The sequence below is a fragment of the Hippopotamus amphibius genome, chromosome 4 (genome assembly GCF_030028045.1).
Source record: "Hippopotamus amphibius kiboko isolate mHipAmp2 chromosome 4, mHipAmp2.hap2, whole genome shotgun sequence".
Lineage (NCBI taxonomy): Eukaryota > Metazoa > Chordata > Mammalia > Artiodactyla > Hippopotamidae > Hippopotamus > Hippopotamus amphibius.
In genome coordinates, this window is record NC_080189.1 from 119491960 (window position 1) to 119518033 (window position 26074).

Consider the following 26074-nt stretch of genomic DNA (forward strand, 5'->3'; position numbering starts at 1 on the left):
ACTTACTCTTCTGGCCTGTTGTATCTCTCAGCATAGTTCCTAGAAATGGGTTTTGCTGAAGCGTTATTCTGTAAAAAGACTAAGCCCCCCAAAGAGGAGTGATGCCCGGGAGGAAGAAGTCAGATGTAGAATTAGACTTCTGCTACATTGTCACATTCTGAGAGCTTACTCTCAAATCCAACACTCACAGAAGGTTCTGAGAGAGGCAAGAATCTTTCACTACATAAAATGTCATGTATACATAAAAATCAGTAGGTGATCAATGCCTCATGTTGATAGAAATGCACTGATTTTAACTTAAGGCTGCAACCCCTACTCTGATTTTGTATAAACAAGTCCTGCTTAGTTGAATTGCTCACACTTACTTCACATTGTTCAATGGTGACATGAAATAATGAGTATATTTAATTGGTATTAGGGGTTTCCTCAGGTTGCTTGATGAAAGAACAGGATCCACACTACAACTGTGATGGATGAAAGAATACACATAGGATGTGGATGAGTGAAATTCATTAATTCACGTGGGCATGCAAGAATTGATAAGTCCACAGTATGGCAATAGTGCCATCTCCCTGTTGTGCCAAGCAGCTGTGTTTTAAGGGATTTTTGCAGATTTTGAGTGTGTGTGTGTGCGCACATGTGCGCACGCTATTGTAGATGTCAAGAATTCTTCCTTCAAAGATAATGAATATGTTTTCTGTTTTCTCCCCATTGCTGAATGCTGACTGAGTGTGTTTTAATAGAAGAAGCACGGGATTTGCAAGAGAGAATCCAGGATTCAGCACTCACTCTGCTACAGACTGTTGGTCATGTGACCGGTGGTCCACATCTCTTATTAGGGTCTCTGCTTCCTTATTCGTAACATTTAGGAGTCAGAGAAGATGCCCTCCAAATTCCCTTCTGTATTTCTGGTTCATGATAGTTTTCTTTGTTTCTAGCACAATGAAATGAATCGTATGTGATTAAATACACCATCACCACTGTAAAGATGTAATAGTGCAAACAGGTTGTAAAATTCTAAGGAAGCACTTTGTTTCTGTTTTCCTCTGCACTGGATGCCAAGATACCTGCTAAAGATGTTACAATGAAAGTTTACGGGGCCAAAAACATTCCAGGGAAGGAAAAGACTGGAAAAAGTCCCTGTCTGGATTAGTGTGTTGAAGTTAGTATTTTATAAACAGTTCTTATCTCATCTGAAAAGAAATAGAGATTTTAAGTATTCTGAGTTAAAAATAGCTCATGTTATTTAAGTATATGTGCATATGTGCATTTAAATAAATTGGGAAAAAGGAGACAAAATGGTATGAAAATAAAATAAGACAGATTGGAACTGTCTGGTAAAATTTTCTTTAAAGTTGGGGCTATGGAATATAAGAAAAAGTTACCGGGGAAGCTGTGGACTTTCTTCCTTTGGACAGACACAGATCTGCTCACCTGTCTGAACGGGATTAGGTTGCACAAATGAACCCAAAGCCTTTTCAAGCCCTTCGATGTTATGATTCCCAGCAAAATGTTCAGACACCTGCCTCTGGTGTGTGAATGTCCGGGTGAATGTCAGCATAGTGGCACAGACATAGAAAACTTACTTTCCTCTTGACGTTATTTGTAGTTAAGCATTAACCAAGTCCATCAGAACCCTTGAAAACGTATACCTTTTGAGTGAAAATATTTAAAATCATTTTGCTTGTTGTTTAAAAATATGCAAGAGAGATGCAAAAGAGAGTTGGTAGAATTCTGTTCTTCATGACAAATTAGGAAAGAAGTAAATCCGTAGAGAAGATTTTCATTCTTAACCAGCAGAAGTGGGGGAACATGTTTGGAACGTCTGTGGAAAAGTACTAGCTAGGCAGTCAGAAGACCTGAGTCTTCTGACGCTAAAACTAACTCTGTGACCTCAGCCTCTCTGCGTCTCCGTTTCTGATTTTAACATAAAGAGATGGAACCAGTTCATTTCATTTCAGCTTGAGGACTGATGTACACAACTCTCTGTATGGTGTGTATAGTAATAATATACAACTCTTCTAAATTGTATCTGCATGTCATTAATTCTCTGCTTGCAGGAAACACTTTGTAGCCCATGTTTTGAGTGTTTATGGTCAACAAATCTGCAGGCTCTTTGAGTTTTTTCTAGAATTGTTGCCAACATTATCTTTGGAAAACTGCATGTTTGGTCCACTTTCTGTGCTCCCACTAATTTCTCACCGCACCCCAGGTCTCCACAACACACTTTTGTTCAGTGACTCGCTGTGCTTGCTGTTGTTCGCAGTTGTCTGGAAAAGTCTTGTCTCTAAATTACAGTGGCTTTCTTTTTTTCTTGCCCTGAAGCAACAGATGATGGGAGAAATATGTGTATGTTTCTGTTCTTCAGGGTCAGAGCTAGCTGGGGCGTAAAATTCTTAACCCTCCAGTTTAATCTAAATGCAATTAATCACAAAGTAAATGCAAACCGTGGGCTGCATATCAGGGGGATTATGTAAGTGAAATTAATTTTTAGAACCAGATTGCATTAGTTCAGCCTGGGATCTTCACATGTGCCGACAAAAATGTGCCATCAGCCTACCAAAGTGCCTGAGACCTATTGCCCAGATAATAGCTGAGAATTTGAACTTGGTAGTTTTATGGATTGGTTTGTATCTAAAAAGCAGGTGGCTTTTAAGAGCCCTGAATAAAGGTTGCTTTCTGCAGACACCTACAGCGTGACTGTTTATAAAAGTACCCAATCATTTGTCCCCTCCTAAAAGTGCTATTGGCAGAAGAGGACTTGGTGTTTAATCTATAACCCGCTATACCCTGCACCCCACGGTGGCAAAGCACACGCAGAGCTAGAAGAAAGAGATCAAGAAAGCATTCAAATTGTCAGGCCACAAGACCATGTTTAAATGACTAGGTGAGATGCTGTCTTGGTTTCACAATGGCTGGGCACACGTCGGGGCCTGGCCTCCCCACTTGCTCTGGTTGCCTGGGTTATTGCAATCTATTCCAGAATTGAGTTTCAGTTTGTTTCAAAAGCATTTTGCAGTAAATAGGAGTGACTGTGGTATCTCGTTTGTGAATCTTGATGTAATAATCAGAGGTAATTGAAACATGCACGAGCCACAGAGACTTATGACATGTTTTTAAACACATATTGACTGATATGAAACTAATTGAACAAAAACTGGAAATCAGACTCCACTGAGAAGGCGTGCACAGAATACAGAGCCTGTTGTAACTACACCAAGTTTGGCTTTAAAAATGGCATGTTCAAATTTCCTTCCCTTTCCTGAAGGAGTTTGGGTGCAAGTTACTGACAGGCAAGGTTGTGACCCTAGGACTCGGGCTAATCACCTGACGACTAGAGTTAATCGTTTGTCAGTCCTGCGGTTTGCGTTAACCTGTTCATCATCTGTCATCTCCACCTGCCTCAGTGGCTCCCATGGATAAGAAGTCTCTTGGTAAGGGAGGCACACCAAATTAACTCCAAATGGCAACGTTTTGTGTAAACTAACACAGATTTGGAATCTTTTTATTTGTAAATTAACCTTCTTTAGTAAGACTGTAATCTTCTGTATTTAGGCTCATGCATACACCAATATGTGTGCATACAGGCATATTCCATACAGGCATGACACATATCCTCACTTACAAAGTGCCTGCTGGACTTATATTCCATTTTAATGTAAATTCAATACTAAAAAGGAGACATAAAAGAACAAACTCTGTAATTTACATCTCTAGGCTGTATAACAGACAGAGATTATTAGAGCAGGACGTGCAGTTCTCCTTAGACTCTGGATTTCAAGAGGGGTGAAAAGCATTTGAGGATAAAGATTTGAAATTCAAATGATGAAAAAAAATAGTCGAAAATGTTGGCTTCCACAGATACTGACCTCAAATACAAACTGCAGTGAATTTTTGTGTTCAGGCACTAAAGAAAGGAGAATGAATTGTGTGTAGTTCGCTCAGAAGATCAGTATCAAAATAAAGCCTAGGAAACCCTGTGAGGCTTGTCCCCTGACTGTAGGAGGCAGAGGACGGTGACAGTGCAGGAGGGAACAATAAGGGGATGAAAATAATGAACAGCTTCATTAGGCAAAACTAGCCATTTGTATGTGTTTCTGACACACACTAATGTCCATTGGACTGAGACTTTATGTGGAGCAAATTTCTTTAAAAGGTCATGAATTACAGCTTTTTAACGTGCGATTCAAAATGCATAAATGTCACCCTTATCGGTAACACGACCAGGGATGGCGGAAAAGTGGAAGTCTAAACATTGTTATTTTTCTAAATAGAAATCTTGAGGACATGGACCTCATTAGAACCATCATTCCACCTGTGGAAACTGAAACAGGTAGGCTTGACATAAGCCTCTAGGGATTTATAGACGTAATACTTATTATCGCTAATAGGAGTTGGGCACCTAAATCCCAGAATGTCTCGATGAAACTATGCCCTTAAGTATTTGGCGCTCTATTCCAAAGAGATGTTGTTGTCACAATGGCTATTTTAATAAGGTTTAATGTAACTGGAACAAAAGCAGAACGCAGTTCCTTGAGTTTTCCCAAAAGCGATTTCCGTGATTTGCAGAAAAAATTTTCGAAAGTTTAAGATGTTTTCTTTCAGAGCTATTGACTAAACAGTCCAGATGATTCCGTTTAAATGATGTTAAAATATGAATACAAAATAGTAGTTATGTCATGTTTGTTCTAGTTTTTCTTGTTTATTTATTTTCTCAACAAGCATGAACTTATTTCCAAGGAAACTGTTTTTGCTTCTCTCAGAAAAATCCAAGATAAACAGAGAGACATATTTTCTACCTACAAGAAGTATAATCTTATCAGGGAAATAAATAAGTCATGATAACACCTAAAGAAATAATTCCAGGTCAGCGCTGGGCAAACCTGTCGTTACTCAGTCCATACTGGCTCAGGGCTCCATAAATTCAAGTGGAGGAAGCATTAACAGGCTCTTGAGTCTAAGAAAGGCTTCAAAGAACAAGTGAACCTTGAGTTGGGCTTTGAAAGAATGGAATTTGGATCTGCAGCAAAGAAAAAAAAGAAACTCCTAGGGAAGAGATGCCAGAATAATTCCGTGCAGTTATCCTTAGATGAGGGACATCAGGGTACTTGTCCCCAATCTTCAGAAGAGCGAACACTCCCCCAGCAGAGACCCCCGGGACTAGCCAGGGCGTGGCACCTTCAGTTTGTGCCCGAAAATGAAAACCCTACAGCTAGTACCTGGACGTGTATTTGACCTCCAAATCACCCTTTCTAATTTCCTTTTTTAGGATTCATATTTTTTACCTTTTACCTTTTCTAAAGCCATTATCAGAAGTCATTTTAACCAGGTTTAAGCACTGTTTTTAAAAGTTCAGTTTAGAACAAGAAGGAAATGCAGCGTTTTGTTGGCAGCCCCTGCAAAGCCTGGGCATCCCCCCTCCCTGAGACAGCCCCGCAGCTGTGAAATAGGAGAGCAGGGTCTGGAGGCCGCGGAAGATGCGCTGCTGCAGCAATGTTCTCACGTTATCGTCCCCGGCACAGCTTCTGTTTCTTTCACCTCCCCACCAGCACCATGCTATTGGATCACCTCCGGTCCCTGATAGCGAGGTCCAGCCCCAGGGGTGGGGAGGCAGCTCTGTCTGGACCCCCACTCAGACCCTGGACTCCGTTCCAGGCGCCCTGTGTGACTCTAGGTGAACCATTTAAGAGTTAATTCAGTCGATTCACTAGTGAATTCAGTACAAGTAGCCTGTGAAACCAGTGGTCGGGCAAAATCAACCGGCTGGTCTAGGAGGGATGTGGACACATATGCAGTAAGGGCATCCTCAAGGGTCATAGGATGCTACCTGCTCATACCGTCTCTTTAAGCCTGTACCACAGGGACAAGCATAAAATCCTTCTCAGCTATTAAGAAAAGAGTGCTACATATACATAAGCTGTTACTACTTTTTTCACCAAAAATTCTGTATATGTAATTATAAGCTATTATAAGCTTATATGTAAATATAAGCTATTACTACTTTTTTCACCAAAAATTATATGTATATTTTTTCTCACAAATGGTAAAAATACTTTCCTCCTTAATTGCAAAGCATAATGGGAGTAAAAATAAAAGCTTTTGCTAATGGTCTTCTACCATTTGTAGGGAAAATGTCCATTGAAGAGATCAATATTATTCCCGTTTAAACATTTACCCAGCTTGTGTTTGACACAGGCTGTCACACATTAAGAGGGAGGTATGTTTGAAGACACTGGATTTTAAAGAAGAAAAATTAGAGAGACTTGAAGTTGAAGTTATTATATTTAAAGACTGCCAAACCCACTATTTCCTCTGCTTCAACAGTATTTGAACTGTTGTTAACCTGTGTTTCTGAGTGTACGTTCGTCAGTGAGTAATTAGGGGGGAGTTCAGTAGTAAGTCATTGACAGGAGGGCCATCTGACTTCCAAACTTACAAAACGCTATTCTAAGGTTTAAAAAATTACAGAGGCTGTGTGTGTGTTCAATTAGTGAAAATGGGTATTTTGTCTCAGTCTGGGAAGGAGAATAATTACAATCCAACATTCAGGGAAGTATCCTGGATCAGTGACATTTTTACAGTGCAGCAATGATCTTGCTATATCACACACACAAAGATATGATAAAGGGACTATAGGTTGGCATGAAATTACATAGTGGTGTGAAGAAGGAGACAGTAGGAGAAAATTCAACATAGAAAGTTAACAGTTACAAAAATAGGAATGGTCTCTTGTCCAGAATTTGGAGATCTTGGCTGGCATGCCTTATTTGTAAAAGAAAAATCAGCAGGATAAATTAAATTTTTTTCTTTGGTATCAGAAATACAACTCTCAAAATCAATGTGGAAAATGCTTGAGTTAAACTGTCACCCAGGCATCCCTTTGACCTCTGGCTCCATTCCCAGGGGGTTGGGGTTGGGTGTGGGGGGTCCTGGGTCAGCCCTTCCTGGATCCTTGCTCCCCAAAGCTGATTTTCCATTCCCCGGACAAGAGCTTTCTTCTAGATCACCTAGTCCCAAATCACTAAGAAGGGCAGAGGCTGGAGCGTGGGGAATGGAGGGAGAGGGAAGGCAGAGAAGGTTCTGGAAAGAGAGCAGGATAGAAGTCTGGCCCTCCACCCTGCCCTTCGTGGCACAGATACCACCCCAGGTCCCCCAAACTCAGTTACAGAGCCTTTGATGTGGATATAGGCTTTCAAAGAGCTCAGCATCCCTGGGTTCCTAAAATAATGATGTCTCAGCAGTCTTCAAGCAATTAAAGAAGTAGTTTCTATACTTATCTGTGTTTTGCCTGTTTTTTGGTGTGTCAGTCTAATAAATGAATTCTTTAAATTTTTCTCTTCTGCCAGTGCTAACAAAGAGGTGAGGGATGTGACAGTTATGCTCAGAGAGTTGCAGAGCTCTCGTGGGCAAGAGGAACCAAGTGTGGTCTTAGGATCAATGGGTGGAAACTGCGTTAAATACTGAAGAAATATTTATTGAGGGAGTGCATCTGAGGCAACATCAGGAAGACTTGGGATTATCACCAGGCATTAAAGATAGCCTGAACTCTCTGCCTGGACTCAGTGTGTTTCCTCTTCTTGCTGGTTTTTAAACAAAGCTGAAGTGATCCCTTGGTGGAAATCTCAGATTAGAAGTAGACCCTTCTGATCATAAAGACCCTTTCATCATCTCCTAAAAAGTGAGATGCAGTGGTTTGTCCTTCATCATGATACAGTAGAAAGTTCTGGTTCTTCTATTAACTGGATTTGAAATATCCAGTTCCTTCAGTGTTCTGGGCTTTGGTTTTCTCATCTATAAAATGCAATGTTGGTTCATTATCCCTTTGATCTCTTCCCATGGTAAACTTTTGCTAATTCTATACATGGTGTTCACCTTAACATCAATTAGGTAGTAAAACCAGTGTGTTCCTGATTCCTGTGTTCAGAGAGACACGCAGGAGTCAGCCATGCTCAGAGCCTTTGTCAGTCTCGGTTCAATACATTTTACCAAGTATGACACAGTCTTACATATCAGCACTGTGCTTGTTTAGCCAGAAACAGTTGCTAAAACAGTTTTTCAAAGCACTGATTCAAATTACATTTCTAATATGTAAGGCAGAATAGGAGAAGGAACTGGGTTGCTAAATTCATCTCCATCTTCCCAAATCTATGTCATCATTGACAGAGTTGATTCCCTCCCTGGATTTTTTATTATTTCTGACCCGTGGCTAGTGCAAAGTAAGTGACTTTTCAAAAGAGCACGTAGAAAATACTTTCTAACCAACACTAGTTCCACTTCTATTGTGTAATAAAAGGGTCTTATGATCGATGAGATTGGCATATGTTGGGTTAAACCAAGTTAAATAGAGGTTTCGTACTCTTGGGACTTAGAGCCTTTATACTGACACGAATTATGGACGTTTACAAAAGGAACATTATGATGTGCAGCATTCCCAAATGATTTGGGGGAAAACATTTTTTTTTCATGAAACATTTTATAAGACTGGTATGCTGAGGGACACGTTTTAAGACCAGTTTCCCACAATTTCTGCTTCCTAGTTTAAAAAGCAAACAAAAAAGAGCAAACGAGATTGGAAAGTGGTGAAAACAATAATAATATGATCTAAGTAATTTGCCATTATAAGAGGGAAAAGCAATCAGAATTAATGAAATATCTGAAATATAGGGTATTTTTAAAGCAATACAACAACTTCAAGAACTGCAATGTTCTAAATGTTTCCCCTAAAAAAGATTCTCAAAGGATCTGTTTTATGGTATATCTGTAAATGAGCACTTATTTGCCCCCAAATCGAGAACCAAAATGCTGGAAAACTGCCTTATTCCTATCTCTCCCTGTGACTGTACCGTATCAATTCTCTTAATAAACTTTTATTCATAGATGAAGTGCAGTGAATTTTAGCCCTCTACATTAAGAGCGTTCTAAGAAATTAGGCTGTTTAAAGAGTGAAATATTAAATCATTTTATATACTCTGGTTTTCAGTGAAAAAAAAGATCTCCTTTCCTTATGAAATAATTAGTCAAAGTAAAGCAAGGAAGGTGGAGTACAGCTTTCTCTCTCCTTTACCTACCTGTCTTGTTTTTACAGCTGAGTCTTTAGTATTATCAAGGGGAACATTTTATACTTTCCTCTAGCTTGTGCTGTGCTTAGGAGAAGCGGGTGTTTAGAAGTGCTCCCTTTATGCGATGTTTTATTTTAGTGAATTTGACCATATTCCCTTTTCCTTTCTGTTAAGCTTACCATAAAGATATTTTGGGGCTGGGGAGTACTTTAGAGGGTAGGATGAAGGCTATATGATCTCCTGGTTGGGTTAAATCCATGCTCAAACCACAGAGCCATTTCTGCGAGCTGACCCCTTATGTGGTCAGATGGTTAAACTTAGCAAGTGGGTGCTTCTGCTCTGAGGCTACCGGTAAAGTTTACAGCCACTGCTTTCCTTCCTTCTAAACACACAATTACTCCTCAAGGTCCGTATAAATCGTGAGGCCACCTAGGCCATTACAATCCTTTCTTGTCTCCGTGCGCTTGTTCCTAACACAGAGACAGCTAAAAGCTTGCTTTATACCATTTAATTACCCAGTCTGTAAAGCAGGTCAGTGATAAGAAAATAATCAGGTAAACTAATGTTTAGGTCAATAACAATAATTCTCCATATATCTTGTTTTTCAACCAGTTTGCAGTTGTAACATAGAAAAAAAAAACCCTAGTTGACCTTTGAGGTATTTTATGTCCATGCTCTATTTCTCATTATATAAATTATTCCCAGTATCCCAAAGTGACTTGGGGTTACAGAATATATCCTAGGTTAGTTAGTAAGACTAGTGGTAACCCAGTCATCTGTAGCTGAAACACCTGTTTTTGACTTAATAGAATTTTAAATAATGAAAAATTCGGAAAAGAACAAATACCCTGAGCATGAATGCTTCAAACTCTAAAGACGACTTACAGCAAATAGAATGCTGCTTTCAATAAACATGAGGGATTAAGGAAACTATGACGTGATCTATTTTTCTCCTGTGCATTTCATTCTAGCATCATAAATGCATCAGGCCCGTACCTAAAAGCTTCGTGTTCCTTGGCTGTGGTCAGCTCAGGGGTTTGTACTCTAAGTAAACCTTAAGGGTCTACTGAACAGAATAGTACCATTTTGACTTGGGTTGGTGCCAGCTGCGCATCCTGAAATTCAGCTCAACCGTTTGTTCACCACCAGTGTCACTGAAAGGAAGAGACATTTGTCTGTCACTAGACCCATTTTTCTTCAGCATTTTTTGCTTTCCACTTTTTCAGAAAAAAAAAAATGTGTTGTCATTACAGAGTAAGGGACTTCTCCACTCCAGAATGAATAATCTCACCTGCCTGATATAATTGCTGCAAAGAAAGGGGAAGAAAAAAGCCTTTAAAAAAATGAGTATTTGCTAACTTTAGTTCCTGCAGCTCTGATTAGCAAACTACCTAGATCCCCACTGAATAATTACTAATGAATCAGGAGGATTTTTTTTTTTTAACTCTTAAAATTAGCACATTAGGTCCTATAGTCTAAAAGAGAATTATGGCTTTATTTCTTTTTCCAAAGAATTAAAAAGGAAACTTGCAGATTGTGATCTTGCTACCCCTTAAGGCAGAGTCACTGCTTTTCCAGAACCAGAAGTTGCCCCCTGGTGTATCCACCACACCAATTAAGGGGGCTTTTTGAGCAAATTCAGCACTGCATGATGATAGGACTGATCCAATTGCAGATCATTAAATCAGTTGGGTACATCAATGGAAACACTTAACGGATTTAGTGATTCCTTAAAAAAAAAAAGTATTGTAGCATATATAAATTGATTTCTTTAACTCCATTACGATGGCTTTAATTGATTGAGTTTTGGTGGTAGTACTGGGGCAAACCTACTGTCATTCCAAATAGTATTTTTCAGAATATCAGGTTATGTCATCTTCTGAGAGTTAGTCATCTTCTGACTGATAGATCCCATGGGGAGATAAGAGTAGCCAAACTTCCTGTGCTACCTAAACTACAGTCTGTCTTGAACTGCAGAGAATGTACCTTTTGGAAAACAAAGCTGTGCTCCATTGGGTTTTCTGTGCATTTGTCTCTTGGCTTCTCCTGCATTCCAGCCTCACTTTGGAAGGGGGAATCACCGTGTATTATTTCACTGAGCCCTCTCTATCATCCGGGAAGTTTAATTTTCCTTTCGTCCATGTTGCAGGTGAGCAACTGAGGCTCACAGGCATTAGCAATGCTCAGCTAGTCAGTGACTGAGTGTGAGGGCTCCATCACCGTCCCAGTTTGGCTAATTGACGGATGAATGGCCAGGCAGGGGGCACCTCCTGCCCCACTGCTCCCTTTGAGACTGTGGGAGGTTGAAGATGGTAGTGCTTCTTAATAGATTAAAGGTGCAGGGGTGGTCCTGAAGCTCAGAGCCCACACCAGAACCCAGTTTTTAATGCCTGAGCGCTCTCTCCACCTTATCCCCCTGAGAAGGCTGAGACAAGAGGTGCAGAGAGGCGAGAACAGCCTTTATTTAAAACAAGCAAACAAAACCCAAAACTTAAAGATATAAGGATTTAAAGTAAATAAGAAGGAAGTAAATGTGTCCAGGACACCCCCTGTGTCAACTTTTGATGGCTTGACTGGTTATATAAGCCCATCTTGAGACAATCCATGAGAGTAATTCTTTTTTTTTTTCCCTGAGAACAGTGGAAAGTTGGCAAGAAGTAAAAATTTTCTATGAACTAGGGAGGCGAACAAGTTGTAAATGATGTTAATATCTTCCAGATGGCACCGTTTTACTTGGGAACTGAATTTATTGTAATTAAAGGCATGTGAATTTTTCTATAAATACTGAACTTTGCAAGCTTGACACTGGAAGACTCCATTACCTTGGAGCGTAGTTGTTTTAAAGGAGGCGTCGTCCCTGGTCTTCCGTTTGAAATGCATCTTTGGATTTCATAATCAGAGTTCGACCATAGAGATATTTTCCCATGAGAAGGATTTTTTTTTATCTTCTATGCCAATAAATCTTAATTATAAAGTGAGATTCCTCAGAAATGAGAAATTCAAACTCCAAACATTTTCCGTTAAAATTATATATATTTTGACCATTATTTTACACCACATGTCTTGAGTTCTTTTATATATTTATTTTTGAATTAAGTTATTATCACTCTTCTGCCTCTAGACATATGTGTTGGACAATCTCAGCGTGTCTGTTTTTGCTTTAATTAGGAGAGCATGGATCTCTCCAGAACCTTCTTTTCTTTCTGCAAGCGAGCACCGTGGGCTCAGGGCTCCCAAACCAACAGCCAACAGGATCCGAGAACATTGAAAGAGATTCTAGCCTTGCTCCAGTTTCCCACCCCCACAGCCCACCCTTCGTCTTACCCTGGGTCATACTAGCATTTGCCCTATCAAGGGATGTAAGTAGACCATCCCTGCTGCTTGATTTTCACTGCAGCTTCCAAGCTCCCTGCATCCATCCAGAGTTGGGTCTGAATGGTAGGCAGAATCCCAAGATCCTTGGCCCCTGGTTGCATACACCTTCTCCCAGTGACTCAATCACCCCTTAATCTAGGTGCTGCTGTACAGAGATTTTGCAGATTTAATTAAGTTGCCAAATCAGTTGACCTCAAGAGAGGAAGGATATCCTGGGTGAGCCTGGCCTAATCAGGTGAACCCTCACTAGGGACTCAGCTTTTCCTGAGGAGTTTTGGAGCATAGGAAGAATCCAATGTGAGGGAACGTCTCTGTTGCTGGCTTTGAAGCTGGAGAGGGCTGTGGGGCAAGGAAGGCAGGTAGCCCCTGGGATCTGAGAGCTGCCCCCAGCTGGCAGCCAGCAAGAAAATGGGGCCTGCAGTCCCACAACTGCAGGAAACTGAATTCTGCCACAGCAGTGTGAGCTGTGACGAGGACACAGAACTCAAATGAGAACGCAGCCCCACGGACACTTGATTTCTGTCTTGTGATGTGCTGAGCGGAGACCCCAACCATGCCAGACTTCTGACTTACAGATTCTGAACTAATTAGTGTGTGCTGTCTTAAGCCTCTGTGTTTGGGGTGACTTGTCATGCAGCAGCGAGAAGCTGTCTGCTACCTGCTGGATGTTTATTATCTCAGTTTTTCTCTTTCCTGGAGCGCGGGCTCAGTAGTTGTGGCACATGGGCTTTGTTGCCCTGAGGCATGTGGGATCTTAGTTCACTGCCCAGGGATCGAACCCACATCCTCTGCATTGGAAGGCGGATTCTTAACCACTGGACCATCAGGGAAGTCCCTCTTTCTGGTTGGTCTTGACCATCTGTGACCCACTGCCTTTGATTATCCCTTTGTATTACTACAGTGAAAAGCATTTAATATTTCTTTTTATTCCAGTAAAAGCTTTTCTTTGAAGATTTCCTTTCTTCACTTTTGTAATACCTCATTTCCTGGTACTGTTCACTCTTATACATATTATTATGTTATTATCTAACCTATTAATCATCCGTTTTCTATGGCTGCAATAAAATTGTTGATATTCTTTATTATGGCCCTGAGGCATTAGAAAAGCTTAAAAATGAACATTTTAACGTGTGAGATCAGCTTTATGAGTTTTACTGTACTCTGATTATTTGAGAAGGGGTTATCTGACTATGATACCTATAGAAATCTTTTTTAGAGCTTTAATTAGAGGAGCCACATGGGAAAGGTGTCAGGTGGACTATTTGGCGTTGGAACCTCCTGGAGGAGAGTTGATCTGGAAGCCTATGGACAAGTAACAAGAGTAAGACCATGTGGGCCTTTGAGGAGGACAATGACATTGAACAAAAGACAGTGTTTGCAGCAATTTTTTTGTTCCAAGAGAGGTGAGATGTTAGCCGTCCCATTTACCATCAGTGGAGTAGGTTGCTGGAGAGATGGTTTGGGTGAAGTACATCCCACAGCCACTGAGCAAAGCTGCCTGGTCTTTTAGCACCAGCTCTGCCCAGCTCTGTGGCATGGGCCAGGCCAGCAGGTATGCCTGCACCCTGGCACTTGTGTTCATCTTAAAGTTCAGTAGACGGTAGACCCTCAGTCTCTTCATAGCTGGAACCTGAGTTTGGATGATAAAATCAGTGAAGGAATTTGATGGTGGAGCAATGGAAATGCCACTCAAATGCTAGACCATGTCTCACAGGCAGCCTCCCCAGCCGGAAAAAATGCAGACAATGTCGATAGCCTATTACGTCATGCAAATACGCGTGAACACTGGACAGGTAGAGCCATGATGGTGCTGTGAATCAGAAGTTAGCCTCGGGGGGTGTAGGGAAAGTACTACTAGAATAGAAGAAAAACTGAATTTTAGAAAGTGTTCTAACAAATGCAAATGAGCCTCAGATCAAGACTAATGTCGTACAGGAAATTCTTTGGTGGTCCAGTGGTTAGGATTCCACGCTTTCACTGCTAAGGGCCTGGGTTCAATCCCTGGTTGGGGAACTAAAATCTCACAAGGTGCAAGGCATAGCCAAAAAAAGGCTAATGTCCTACAGCCCTGCTTATAATCCACAGACTGCACACAGGAAGAAAAAAATATGTATATATGAAAAAATATATCTCTAGGAAAAATATATGACATTATTTTAATGAAGGGACAATTACTTTATAAACCTAGAAACAAACTTGAAAGAGGAATATGCCAATGTAATAAACAAAGAAATATTCAGTGGACAGTGCAAATTTTAAAATTTTGTAGGGATTTAGACTGACTTTCATGGAGATTGGTATTTGATCGTAGGCCTGGGAGCTAGAGGGACAGAACCAGGTCATAGCCCAGCCTCTCTGTTCCTCTGAAAATGCTGCAGGACTCTCTGCGGTGCCGCCAACTCAGGCCCTCTCCCACTCTGAATCTAGGTATTGCCAGCTCCATCCTGGGGGGGGCTGCACCAGGATGGCTTCAGCCCTGGGGGTTGTGCCAGAGGGTCCCGCACTTCCCCACTACCCATCCTGGGGATGCAGGTTCTGCCCCATCCCATCTTTAGTGGAGCCATCTGTGTTCAAACTTTGGGGTGCTGGCACCAGGGAGAGAACGAAATTACAGCTACCTGTCAGCCCCACTCCTATTTCTATTGTCCAGATTGGGCTTGGGTTCTAGCCACGTGGTCCCTGAATGTTAGCTTGAGCCGGAGGACCAGGACAGCTCCAGGAGGAAGCCCATTCAGTGGCCACCATTAACTCCACTGAAACTTTCAACTCATGTGACTCCTGAAGGGCAAGAGCTCTCGCTGTCTCTGTCTCTGTCTCTGTCTCTGTCTCTCACACTCACATGTCCCTTTGCACACACCCAGGTGCTTGTTTATACATATCGCTGTAAGCACACTGTTGAGAAAAAAACTGGTGAAGTTAACTGACGTGGTATTTTTCTAGCAACAATCACCAGTTGAAAAAGTGAATTACAAGTTTTTTATGACTAATTGTAAAATAATGTCATACCCATTTCCAACCCCCAAAAAATATGTATGAAAGGGAGTAACAAGAGCAGATACCGGAATCAAATTTGCCCAAAACTAGGCAATGTGGAAAAGACACTCTCACCCAGTGCTTCCCCTGCTCTGGGCTCCTTCTGGGATGGTACCACCTGATGACTGCCCTCCTGGGATCACTGTAGAAACCACATTAGATAATAATCTGAGAGTATATTGTAACAGGGAAATTACTGTACAAACTCAAGTATTACTGCCAGCATATCAGAAAGTATGACATCAAATCTAATTCATTTTAACTTTCTAGTAGCCCTCCGCCAAAAATCTATCACACAAGAAGCCTCATTGATCCTGTTGTTTTAAAAACAAAAGGCAAAGCCTTTGATATATTTCCAAATAAAGCATCGTAAAAGATAGTGTTTTCTGTCCCAGAAATAGAAAACTGTTCACTGGGCAATAAGATATTGATTTGCTACTTCATATATAGGTAATTAATGCTTTTCAAAACAACTTCTCTCTGATTACAAAGGAACACTTGTCCATTGTAAAAATCTTGAAAAATACAGAAATAATAATATGGAAATAATCTCACTACCCAGAGATAAATAGTTGTTAACAGCTTGCATATTTTCTTCCTGTTCTTTTCCTTCGTGTGAATAAAAATTGAGGATATACTGTGTAGAGTTTTATATTCTGATTTTTCACTTACTTATCATAAGCAGTTTTCCTTTGTTATAAAAAACCTTTTGTTGACATTCTTTTTAATGGCTGCATAATACTCCTCAATATGAATGAATTCCTCTTATTCTTTTCCTGTCTTGCCTTATTTCCGTTTTCCCCCATTATTATAAAACTTCAGGCAATACTTTTTGCTATGTATTTGACATTATTCCAGATTATTTCCTTTGAATAGATTGCTAAAAATGCTTTTACTACATAAGAGGCCAAGAACCTTATAAAAGGCTTTTGATATATTTATCTTGATTAGAACATTGCAAGGAAGCTGGAACAGTTAGGGTGTGTATCATATAAAATCACTTAGAAACACTGATGCAAACTAATTGGCCCCTCCTAGCTCCATCATTGTATATTTTTATATCCATCTCCTCTTTCTAATACTCCAAGGAAAGAAAAAAAAAAATCTGTTCTCTTCTGGGGAAGAGGGAAGGTAATTCTTGGGCAGCAGTACAGTAATCGCTTACGGCTTGTTCAGTTGGGATAGCTATTAATGCCTTGTGTAAAATAAACCAAAGATCCAAAGAAACACATTTTTGCAGGTGAAAATTATGTTAGCCAGCATCATTTCTCACTCTGCTTTATGATGTCAGGCATCGAATTTCTCCATTACTAGCGCACCCATGCATGCTGGGGGAGAGCCTCCTGGAAGGAGATTAAAAAGACACCATCACCTAAAATCCCCCTTCCTAACAACTCGAGAATGTCCAGAAGCCGTAAGGGGGCTGGTACAGTGGCTCCCCACACAGACAACACCCTGCAGAGGATTAGTTGTTGTTGTTTTTTTTTTTTTCCCCCATTAACGAGCCCCACCATGGAGTCAGGGGTCACTTGTACTCACAGGAGAAAACCCGACTTAAGTAAAGTGTGCTATTCGTCTATTCAGCACTGCATACCTAGAAAGCCTCCCAGACCACTCTTTCGTGACTGGAGACATTTCTCATTTTCCCATCACTTTTCCCCTTCCTTGGCCATTTTCCTAAAACCATAATTCAAACTTTCCAGAAGAAAAAAAAGATAATCTCTGAGTAATCCTTTCAAGAATTCTTAGAAGGAAATCTCTATTCTTTTATCACTCATATGGGAAACCTAACTCGTGATTACGATTAGGATTTAAAATGTTTTCACCACCCGCATATACCCAGGTAGGGTAGGGGTGGGGATTATGTAAGCTAGAAGGTCTGGGGCTTGAGAAGCGTGTGCTTAAAGCCAGTGATGCTCATGGAAGAGCCATCCAGGGCCTCACACCCGAAAACGGAAACCTTGGGAAAGAGTCTTTAATTGTAAGAAGGTTAGGTAGAGACATCTATGCCTTATTCTCAGTAAATGTCAGCTGCTTTATCATTATTCGTGCAGGAAGGGAAAGCTTTAAGGTAGAAGATTTAAGAAGAGAGATGGGTGGGGGGGGAATTCCCTGGTGGTCCAGTGGTTAGGATTCCTTGCTTCCAATGCAGGGATCCCGGGTTTGATCCCTGGTTGGGGAACTAAGATCCCACAAGCCATGTGACATGGCCAAAAATAAAAAATAATTTTTAATTTTTTTTAATTTAAATTTTTTTAAAAAAATCGACGTGATGTTGGTGTACCTGTGAGGAAACATGGGGAGGTGAGGTCTGAGGAAGGCTTTCCTGCACAGGTGGGTGGTACACTTCGAACCCAGATGCAGCCTCCTCATCACCTGGAACATTCTTTTTCTGGAGCAGGGCTCCAAAGGGACAGACGGGTTAACTTTGTGAGCCCTACCCTAGCTTTTATGAATTAGATTCCCAAGACACCAACCCCAGATCTCCTCCCGCAGCCCAAGCTTGCTGGTTTGGAATAAGAGTCGGACAGGTGCCTCCAAGGCTCACCTGTGCGGGTCTCTGCTACCAGGACTGGGGATCTTGACATCACAAGGAATGCGGTGCTTGCCGCGCCTGCCTGCAGCAGTAACAGAGCAGTGCAGCCGGCTGGGGGATCGAAATTTGCAAACTCAGGATCCTGGGCCTCAGGCCAATGCAGGCTGGGTGCGTTGCTGTGGTGACACTTTTAGTCTCCGGGGAGGGATGCTGGCACACCAGCTGCATTCCTGGCACCACATTTGCCAGTGAGAAACTTATGGAGTGGAACTGGTCTCAACTCCAGAGGGAGAGGCAAGCTGCTTTCTTAACTTCTTTGGCAGTATCAGCCTTCGCAAATTTGTACGCATACACCCTCCTGAATATTTACATGAATCGCTCTCTGTGATACATTTGGGGGCCCTGTTGGATGGTAGGAAGTGCTAAAATGATAGCAGCATCCCAGTGTATAAATGTAACTATTGTATCCCTGAATAATCCCATTGCCTAAAATTGGCACTTAAGATGCAATGACTTATCTCTTGCTGGGTAGAGCGTCTAGTCCCTCTGCCCCTTTTCAAAATAGCTTTTACTGTTGCCAAGAGGAGAGCCTAGTATTTACGACTGGAAGATAATGTGAATTAAAAGACTAGCTTCATCCCCTGTTGTAATTCCTCAGCAGTCTAATAGCTGAGTTCTCTCATACCTGGGAGAAAGGTCTCACAGAAATGCCCTTAGTTCTTCAGAATGCCTGACCCACCTCTCTTATTTGTGTCTGGAAGGCAAAATGCACTAGGATGCGGCCACTTAGTATTCAGACCATGTCGAGATGCAAGTAAAAAGCCTATAGAGCAGAGCTGGACACACAGTCGCCAGGCCAAACACAGTCAGCAGCTCAAATCACAGTTAAATTATAAGCAAGCGTGGGGCAAACCACGCAGACCTGTCTAGTCAATGAAGCAGCAGTGATAAAAGGAATTACTGCATCAGTGCCAACTTGCGAGGCTTTCACGACCACAGAGATGGGGTTCTTTCCAGCTGCCCTCAGTTGACTATAAAAAGCCACTGAGGATTTTGAACATAAGGCTGTCTTCAGCCTCCTCCTCCTCCTCATCCTCTACTTTTCCTCCTCCTCTTCCTTTGTCTTGTCTCAACATGCAAAGCATCTCCCAATGTATAGAGAAACAAACAACTCCTCTGTGTAGCTCCATAGTTTTGTAAAGGGACAGTGATGCTGGCCAGCCAGTGATTGCTCCTGGAATCAGCAGATGCAGTGGAGGAAATGCAGTTAATACAATAACTCACATATGTTACTGCTTCATTCCATCAATGTCAGCTTTATTTTCTTCTCGATATACACAAAGCTGGCACAATTTTAACTGATGAGGTAATGTCATTTTTAATTTAGAGAGCCTTAAGCTGTCCACTTTAACTAGCGATAGCATCTTTGCAGTTGTCTCGTGAGACTTTACGTAAACATAAGTCATGTGTCCTGGACGGTTTGGAAAGGATTGCTAAGGATGACATTGGTCATCGTGAAGATTTCCCGCACTTTGATCTCTTTTAAATTGCCAGATACAGTTTATGTTACTGCCATATTTTAGCCATTCCTGAAATTAATATATTCTAGGACCTCTGAACCAAGTTAAACACAGGAATAAAGATTTGAAATGAATGGATTGTAGTGTCTTCATGTCAGTTCTAGAAGAAATATGGAAGACAAATCAGATTATCTGGCTCCTAGGTGACTTGGCAAATAAAAAGAAAAGAAAGAGCAAGATACTAAGAATTAGATAATGCCAAACAAAAATCTTCCTGTTTTCCTGGGGGGGATGCTAGTTTACTGGACATGGATTTCCACCTTTTAGAGATAAGGAAGGGCCAAACACATGTATTATCTCAGTGCAATCTTTAGGGTAATATTTTGTTGCTACTTCCTTCATCATTCATCTCCTTGGTGTATTATTTATCATTAAGCCTGAATTTTTAAAAATCACATCACTTTGATGATTTCAAGTGTGTCCTAACCCCTTTTCAAAGACAAGGTTCCTTTAAAGACCCAGGCTGGTAGTAAACAAAGTTACTTTCCATTTTAAAAGAAGCTTTTTTCTTCCCAGCGATTATGTTCTGCATTCAAGTTGTAGTTTGTGGGGAAGAAGATCTGTGTTTTGACCACCATGGATACTGAGAGAGTTTTTCCTAAGAAGCCTGGAGTTTGGTGGAATTGAGTTAAATAGTAAAGGATCTGTTTATTATTCTGTGGCCATATGTTTAGAGGGTCGCTCACAGAAATCAAAGTATTTTTCATGGAGCGCGCCAGCCAAGGAGACATTTTGAATTCATAAAAGAACTTCACAGTTTGAAAAGAATGCATAGCATTATGTATTGACACCCCTCGCACCCCAGACAAAGGAACACAATTTAATAATAGAGAATTGTGCTCATGAGATTTTCCTTTTTCTTGTTAATTGGTTACTTTAACTGACATTGTCTGTAAGTATAATGGACACCATTATTCTTAATAGTTCTGTGTTGCCAGATGATGTATACGGACATGATGTAGTCCATTTTAATTCTTTCATTTTGCAAGACTCTTTTCCCTCTCTGTGAAATCCAGTGGTGCATCCAGACACTGCTTTTTCTCCTGACAAACCGTGGTGGAGACTGCTTTCTTCTAAATTATTGAAATTAGAAGGACTTCTCTCGCTAACCTGCCGTTTCCGTCCATCTTTGTGTTTTAGGTATGACTACGTGGAGGTCATCGATGGAGAAAATGAAAATGGGCGTGTATGGGGAAAGTTCTGTGGAAAGATCGCCCCTTCTCCTGTCGTGTCTTCAGGGCCCTTTCTCTTTATCAAGTTTGTCTCTGATTATGAGACACACGGGGCAGGATTTTCCATACGTTATGAAATTTTCAAGAGAGGTGAGTAACTTACAGGAGAACAAGTGTGACTAAGTGGTCGTTAACATTTTTCTTGATCTCGTGAAAGACAAAGTGAAAAGAAAGATGAGGGGTAATGTTTTTAAACTTTTGGGAAAAAGTTATATGTTCCCATTACAAAAATGTTGGAAAATACTTTAAACAAAGGAAAATTACCCAATGTATGGAGGAAGTGTGTTTTAAAAACTTTTAAAATGTATTTCAAGCATCAAATTTTCATCATTCTAATATGCTGACCAGTGTTTATAAGGTATATACCCTGTAAAACTCTTCTAAGAACATTTTCTCTTATTGTTCCTCTTCAAAAATAAGTTTGATCTACTCTTGAAGTTTTATTTCTTTAGTTAAAAATGCATGAGTTCCTCTTACCTTAAAGTCATGTACATCCTGTTCCCTTTATTTTATTGCAAAATTCAGAACTGGTATTTTCCAGGAAAAGCAAAGCAGTAGTCCACTAGCCTTATTGTTTCCAAAACTATTGGAGGAAGAAGAGGCTTTGGAGGAAGAAGAGGCTTTCTATTAGTGAGGGCATGGTTGGGGGAAAAAAACTTGGAGGAGACAAAATAGTAAGGCTTTAGGTGGCACCTCCCCCTTTGGAATTAACCATCAGTTGCCCTCTCCAAAATAATCACTTACTGATTCTGTCACAAGGGGATATATGGGGATAGGATGGAATCTGAGAATGTATAGTCTCCGAGCTTTGAGGAATTAAACACGCATATCAGTCCATTGATCAAAATTGTACTTTATCTGGACGTCACTGTTTTTCACAACAGCCTGTAGGTTCCTGCTGTGTGTTCAACTCAGCCTTCCCTTTTAAATGGACGTCAATATGTGGGAGATCTTCCAAGAACAGAGGCTCAAGATTTAGATGTATTGTCCTGGAATATAGGAAAAAGAGCTTTATTTAATAGAAAAAAATCTAGCCACACCAAATACAAAAGCCTAAGGTCTTCTGGGTCAGTAGCCAGCAAATAACAAAAAAGAGAGTTTTAAGCTTTTCTGGGAGCTTTGGCATAACTTCTTTAAATTTCAAAGAAATCTGGTACTGCCCTAGATAAATCTGGGTAGATGGAGAGGAATTTCTTCAGAAATTCATCTGAGCACACACTTTGAAAACCTTTAGTATAAATAACAGCATACATAGGACCTCAGTATGTTCACATGATTATGTATGGATGTATTTCCCTGTGCTGAAAGCAGTTTGACCTATGTAAATCCATGTGTGTGTATGTACACACACGCACAAACGTGCACATTTGCTTGCTGACCTGCATGTGACAGCATCAAAGAAGAAAGTGTCAGAAAAGCAGGCAAGAATAGCTTTCCATTGTCAGTGTTTCTCAAAGATCTGAAGATGGTGGATGGAGAGAGAGCTAGATCATTCCTAAGTCATTAAGAATTCTTTCGTTTCCTTCCAGATGAACTCACCCCCACACTTCTGTTAGTCTCAGATGCAATGTGATTTCCCTTTTCTTCCCCCCTCAGTGCCATCCTTGAGACTTGAAACCTTATTTGCTTCTTCCTCTTCTTGCCTCCCTACATCCAATATGGCTGTCAGTTCTTTTGGATTTTCATCCAAAATTCTCAACGAGTCACGGCTTCAGAAATTTCAAATCACTGTGCTGTACACCTGAACCTATTGTAATCTTGTAAATCAAGTATATCTCAGTTAAAGAGTCACAGCTTCCTTTCCACATCCACTGCCATTGACCAAACACACCTGCCTTGTGGTTATCCCATGTTCTCTTATCTCACACACAGCTTTTCAAACTACAGTCCCCAAAACACCTGTGGCAGGTGTCTGTCACATGTCAGGTCAAGCCTCAGTGTCCTCCGAGGGCAAGCTCAAGCCTTGACATCAGCTGCTCCCAACCTCCCCGGCTTCAGTCTCACAGACCCACAACCCGGCTTCCTGCCCCAGGCTGATGTGCTGGGTGAGGTCCAGCAGACCCGCATTTGAATTTTGATTCGGCTATTGACCATCTGCTTGAATGTTCAGAGCCTTGGATTCCTCATCTGAAAAATGAATAACAGTATTTAGTGCAGGCTCCTTGTGAAGATCAGTTGAAATGAAAACATGTATCTAGTGCCTGTCCTGAAGATGTATCCAATGCACACTAGCTGTTACAATGATTATGGATAAAGCTGCTACCTCCAGATTTCACAGCGCTCTCCCTCTTCTGGTTTAAGCCTCTTAACCTCCATGGAAACCTGGCTCTAAGCTTATTCCTCTTAATTGATGTACTTTTTATTTTCCCTACACTTGTACCCAGCTTGTCCCTTATACACACACACACACACACATACACACACAAATGTACAATATACATACTGCATGTGGATACACACACACACACAACTATGTTTACTGACCACGTTTTCCCTTAATATTTCCAAATTTCTTCATGTGTGCATATATCATTTCCCAACTAAATTGGTACCACCTAAAAAATGCAAAGAGGACATCTTTCTTTCTCCTTCATTGCACATACTGTAGTTCTTATAGATACTCCATGAAGTCATGAACTAGGAGAATACGTTCACAAACACATAGACAGGTTCATGGGCATTCTTTCCTCTAAAACCCATTTAATGATATAGAATCTTCATTCTTTTGAAACCATAGCACTTCTTCCAGGCTGCAGCAATTTCAAGTTTCCTCAAAACACATAAATTAGACTAATCATAGTGGAACCAATACGTTACCCTTTTACCTGTTGGCCTTGAGGTTTTCTGGCAATAGATTACAGGGCCATTTCTGCATCCCTAGGGCTGCATTTCTTGAGAACCGCCTTTGCCTAAGAGTGGTGGCCAGTCCCCACCTCTCCCCATGACTCCTGAAGCCCTCTGGACACCCTAGTTCTCTCCTCGGGTACCCACGTTCCCCTCTACATGTCTCTTCCCAGATGCTGAAACCTTGGGCCACCAGCCCTAAAATAATTCCCATTCACCTAAAGAAATTTCTCTAGGAAAGCCCAGCCTGCCCACCTCCCACTCCGCCCCTGTCCTAACCTGCATCTGGGTCATCCAGGCCCAGATGTTGGAAGAAGCCATAGCTGTTTTCTGGGAGACTAAGTGAAGAAGGGGACAGCATTCATTGAAAGAGGATTGGTCACTTCACATTTGACTAAGATTCTGTGCATTTAGCAATAATTCCAAAGAGAATATCTTAGCTCTTATCATTATCCATCCTCATGGCCCTTAACGATGAAATGTGGGATGCCTGTGGCTACACTGGTTGCTCTCAGTCTTACAAATAGCGGGAGAGGCGTGGTGTCACTGGCTCCCAGTGCTGTCTGTGCATGCCTCACACCGGCAGCTGGCTCACTCCTGGGCACACCAGCTACTCACCCCCAGTCCTGGTGACAGGTGTATTCACCACAGGATCCCTCAGCCCACTCCCGCCATCATTCTTTTTTGGGGAAGAGCTCACTCAACTTATGCAACATGGAATAAGGAACCCATTAAAACAAATTTTGATATATGATGGAGGAAGGAGGAAATTACAGAAGAAGCTTTGAGTCTGAAAGGATTTATTTTCAAATCCATGTGTGATGCACAGAATCTGAGGTCCAGGAAGGTTAAGAGGCCGCCGAGTCTACAGAGCAGATTTGTGGTAAAGGCAGAACTGGAACTCAGATCTCCTGATGCTCCATCCAGCTCTCTTCCACTTCCCCCAAGGAATGTCCCTAGCTTTTGTCCAACTGCCTTAGAAAACCTGGGCTAGCTTCCAAAGGGATCTGACATGGCAAGGATATACAGTGAAAGCATTGGAATTTATTTGATTTTGAAAGTATGCCCTTAATTCCTGTCATTTTTTTTCTCTCATTAAATCTTGACCTTACCTGGATAATTTTATCTTTTTAAGAAGGAGAGAATATTGGAACCTGCATTAAACTCTGCTGTTTGCTTTGCCAGCCAAAGCCTCAGGGAGGAGGTTGGAGGTCTCCAGGGTCACTGTTCCTACATCTTGGAAATAAAATTCTAAAGGGTTCCCAATTACCTATGTATAAATGACTTTGTGAATTAATGACAAATTGGCATAGTTACTGTCATCTCAGAAGCCACCAAATAGCTTAGAAGCATATTATAAATTATGTGGCACGTTTCACAGTCTCTTTACCTGAAATCAACCTGGCAAAATGCCACATGGTAATAACTTTTTAACCAAAATCAAATAGATGAGCGTTCGAGGCCATCGTGCTAAAGGGTGAGTCCCATTGTAGAAGGCTTGGAGAGGTATCCAGGTCAGACCTCTACAGACCAGGTGTATTGTGCCGTCCACTAAGTAGTCTTTTTCTGCATCTCCAGGGTCATGGCTATCTAATACGTGCATGGGGAGAAAGCGATTGATTTGTTTTCTCAACAGGCTGCCAGATGCACCAAGGTGGAGACTCAGCTTACTAGCCCTGGCCACTAAAAATAAAGATCTGCTAGTTAAATTTAATATGTATTGATGTCCGATATGTTACCCTTAGTACTTGGCACTTTGGAAGAATATTTAGTTAAGAACAAGCTCAACAAGCCTCCTTATTTAGAGTTGAACCCTAACACACCCTTGCAAGGTCCCCATCAATGAGGCAACGACCCAGGAAAAGAATTGTTGAACTGCATACCCCCAGACTGGATCCTGAGATTCCAAAGCATCAGGTCATCTCTGGTTCCCAGGGAGCCCTAAGAGCTCTTTGAACATCCTGCCGCAGCGGTGGTGATGAGGGGCAGAGCTGGTAGGCTGACGTCCCTGTCCGTGTAGATGGGCAGTGGTCAGTCGTGTGGTGAATACCGTCCTATTCAGTGCTGATTCCGTGAACTGAAATTGTGGTCATTCCTGTAGTCATAAGGTGGACTTGCAATGTATGTAATTTAAATTACAAATCACCATAATTTGAGTCCTGATAACACCACACCATCATTTGAATTACACATTATAAATATATATATTACACACACACACACACACACACATAAACAGTTTAGAGTGGCCTCCTGTACTGTATCTGATACTTTGGGGGAGGTTAGGATATCAACATTGGTATCAGGTGACTTCTAGCCACAGGCCCTGCATCTCAGTTTATCATGCCCCCACTAACAGCCACACTTTACTGGCACACCTGTGTCAACACCATTCAGAATGAGTCACTCACCCTG

At 41.3% G+C, this 26074-nt stretch overlaps 1 protein-coding gene across 8 annotated transcripts in view; it reads left to right on the top strand.

Annotated features, from left to right (window-relative positions):
* NRP1 (neuropilin 1) overlaps positions 1 to 26074 on the top strand; it is a 139629-nt gene that overhangs the window by 34776 nt on the left and 78779 nt on the right. For all 8 annotated transcript variants that reach the window (XR_009053215.1, XM_057731954.1, XM_057731953.1 and 5 more), the window contains one exon: positions 20724 to 20905. Coding sequence is in view for 7 of the 8 variants with exons in the window: in XM_057731954.1 (XP_057587937.1) it covers positions 20724 to 20905 (182 nt within the window). In the remaining variant the exon portion in view is untranslated. The remainder of the gene's footprint in view (positions 1 to 20723; positions 20906 to 26074) is intronic.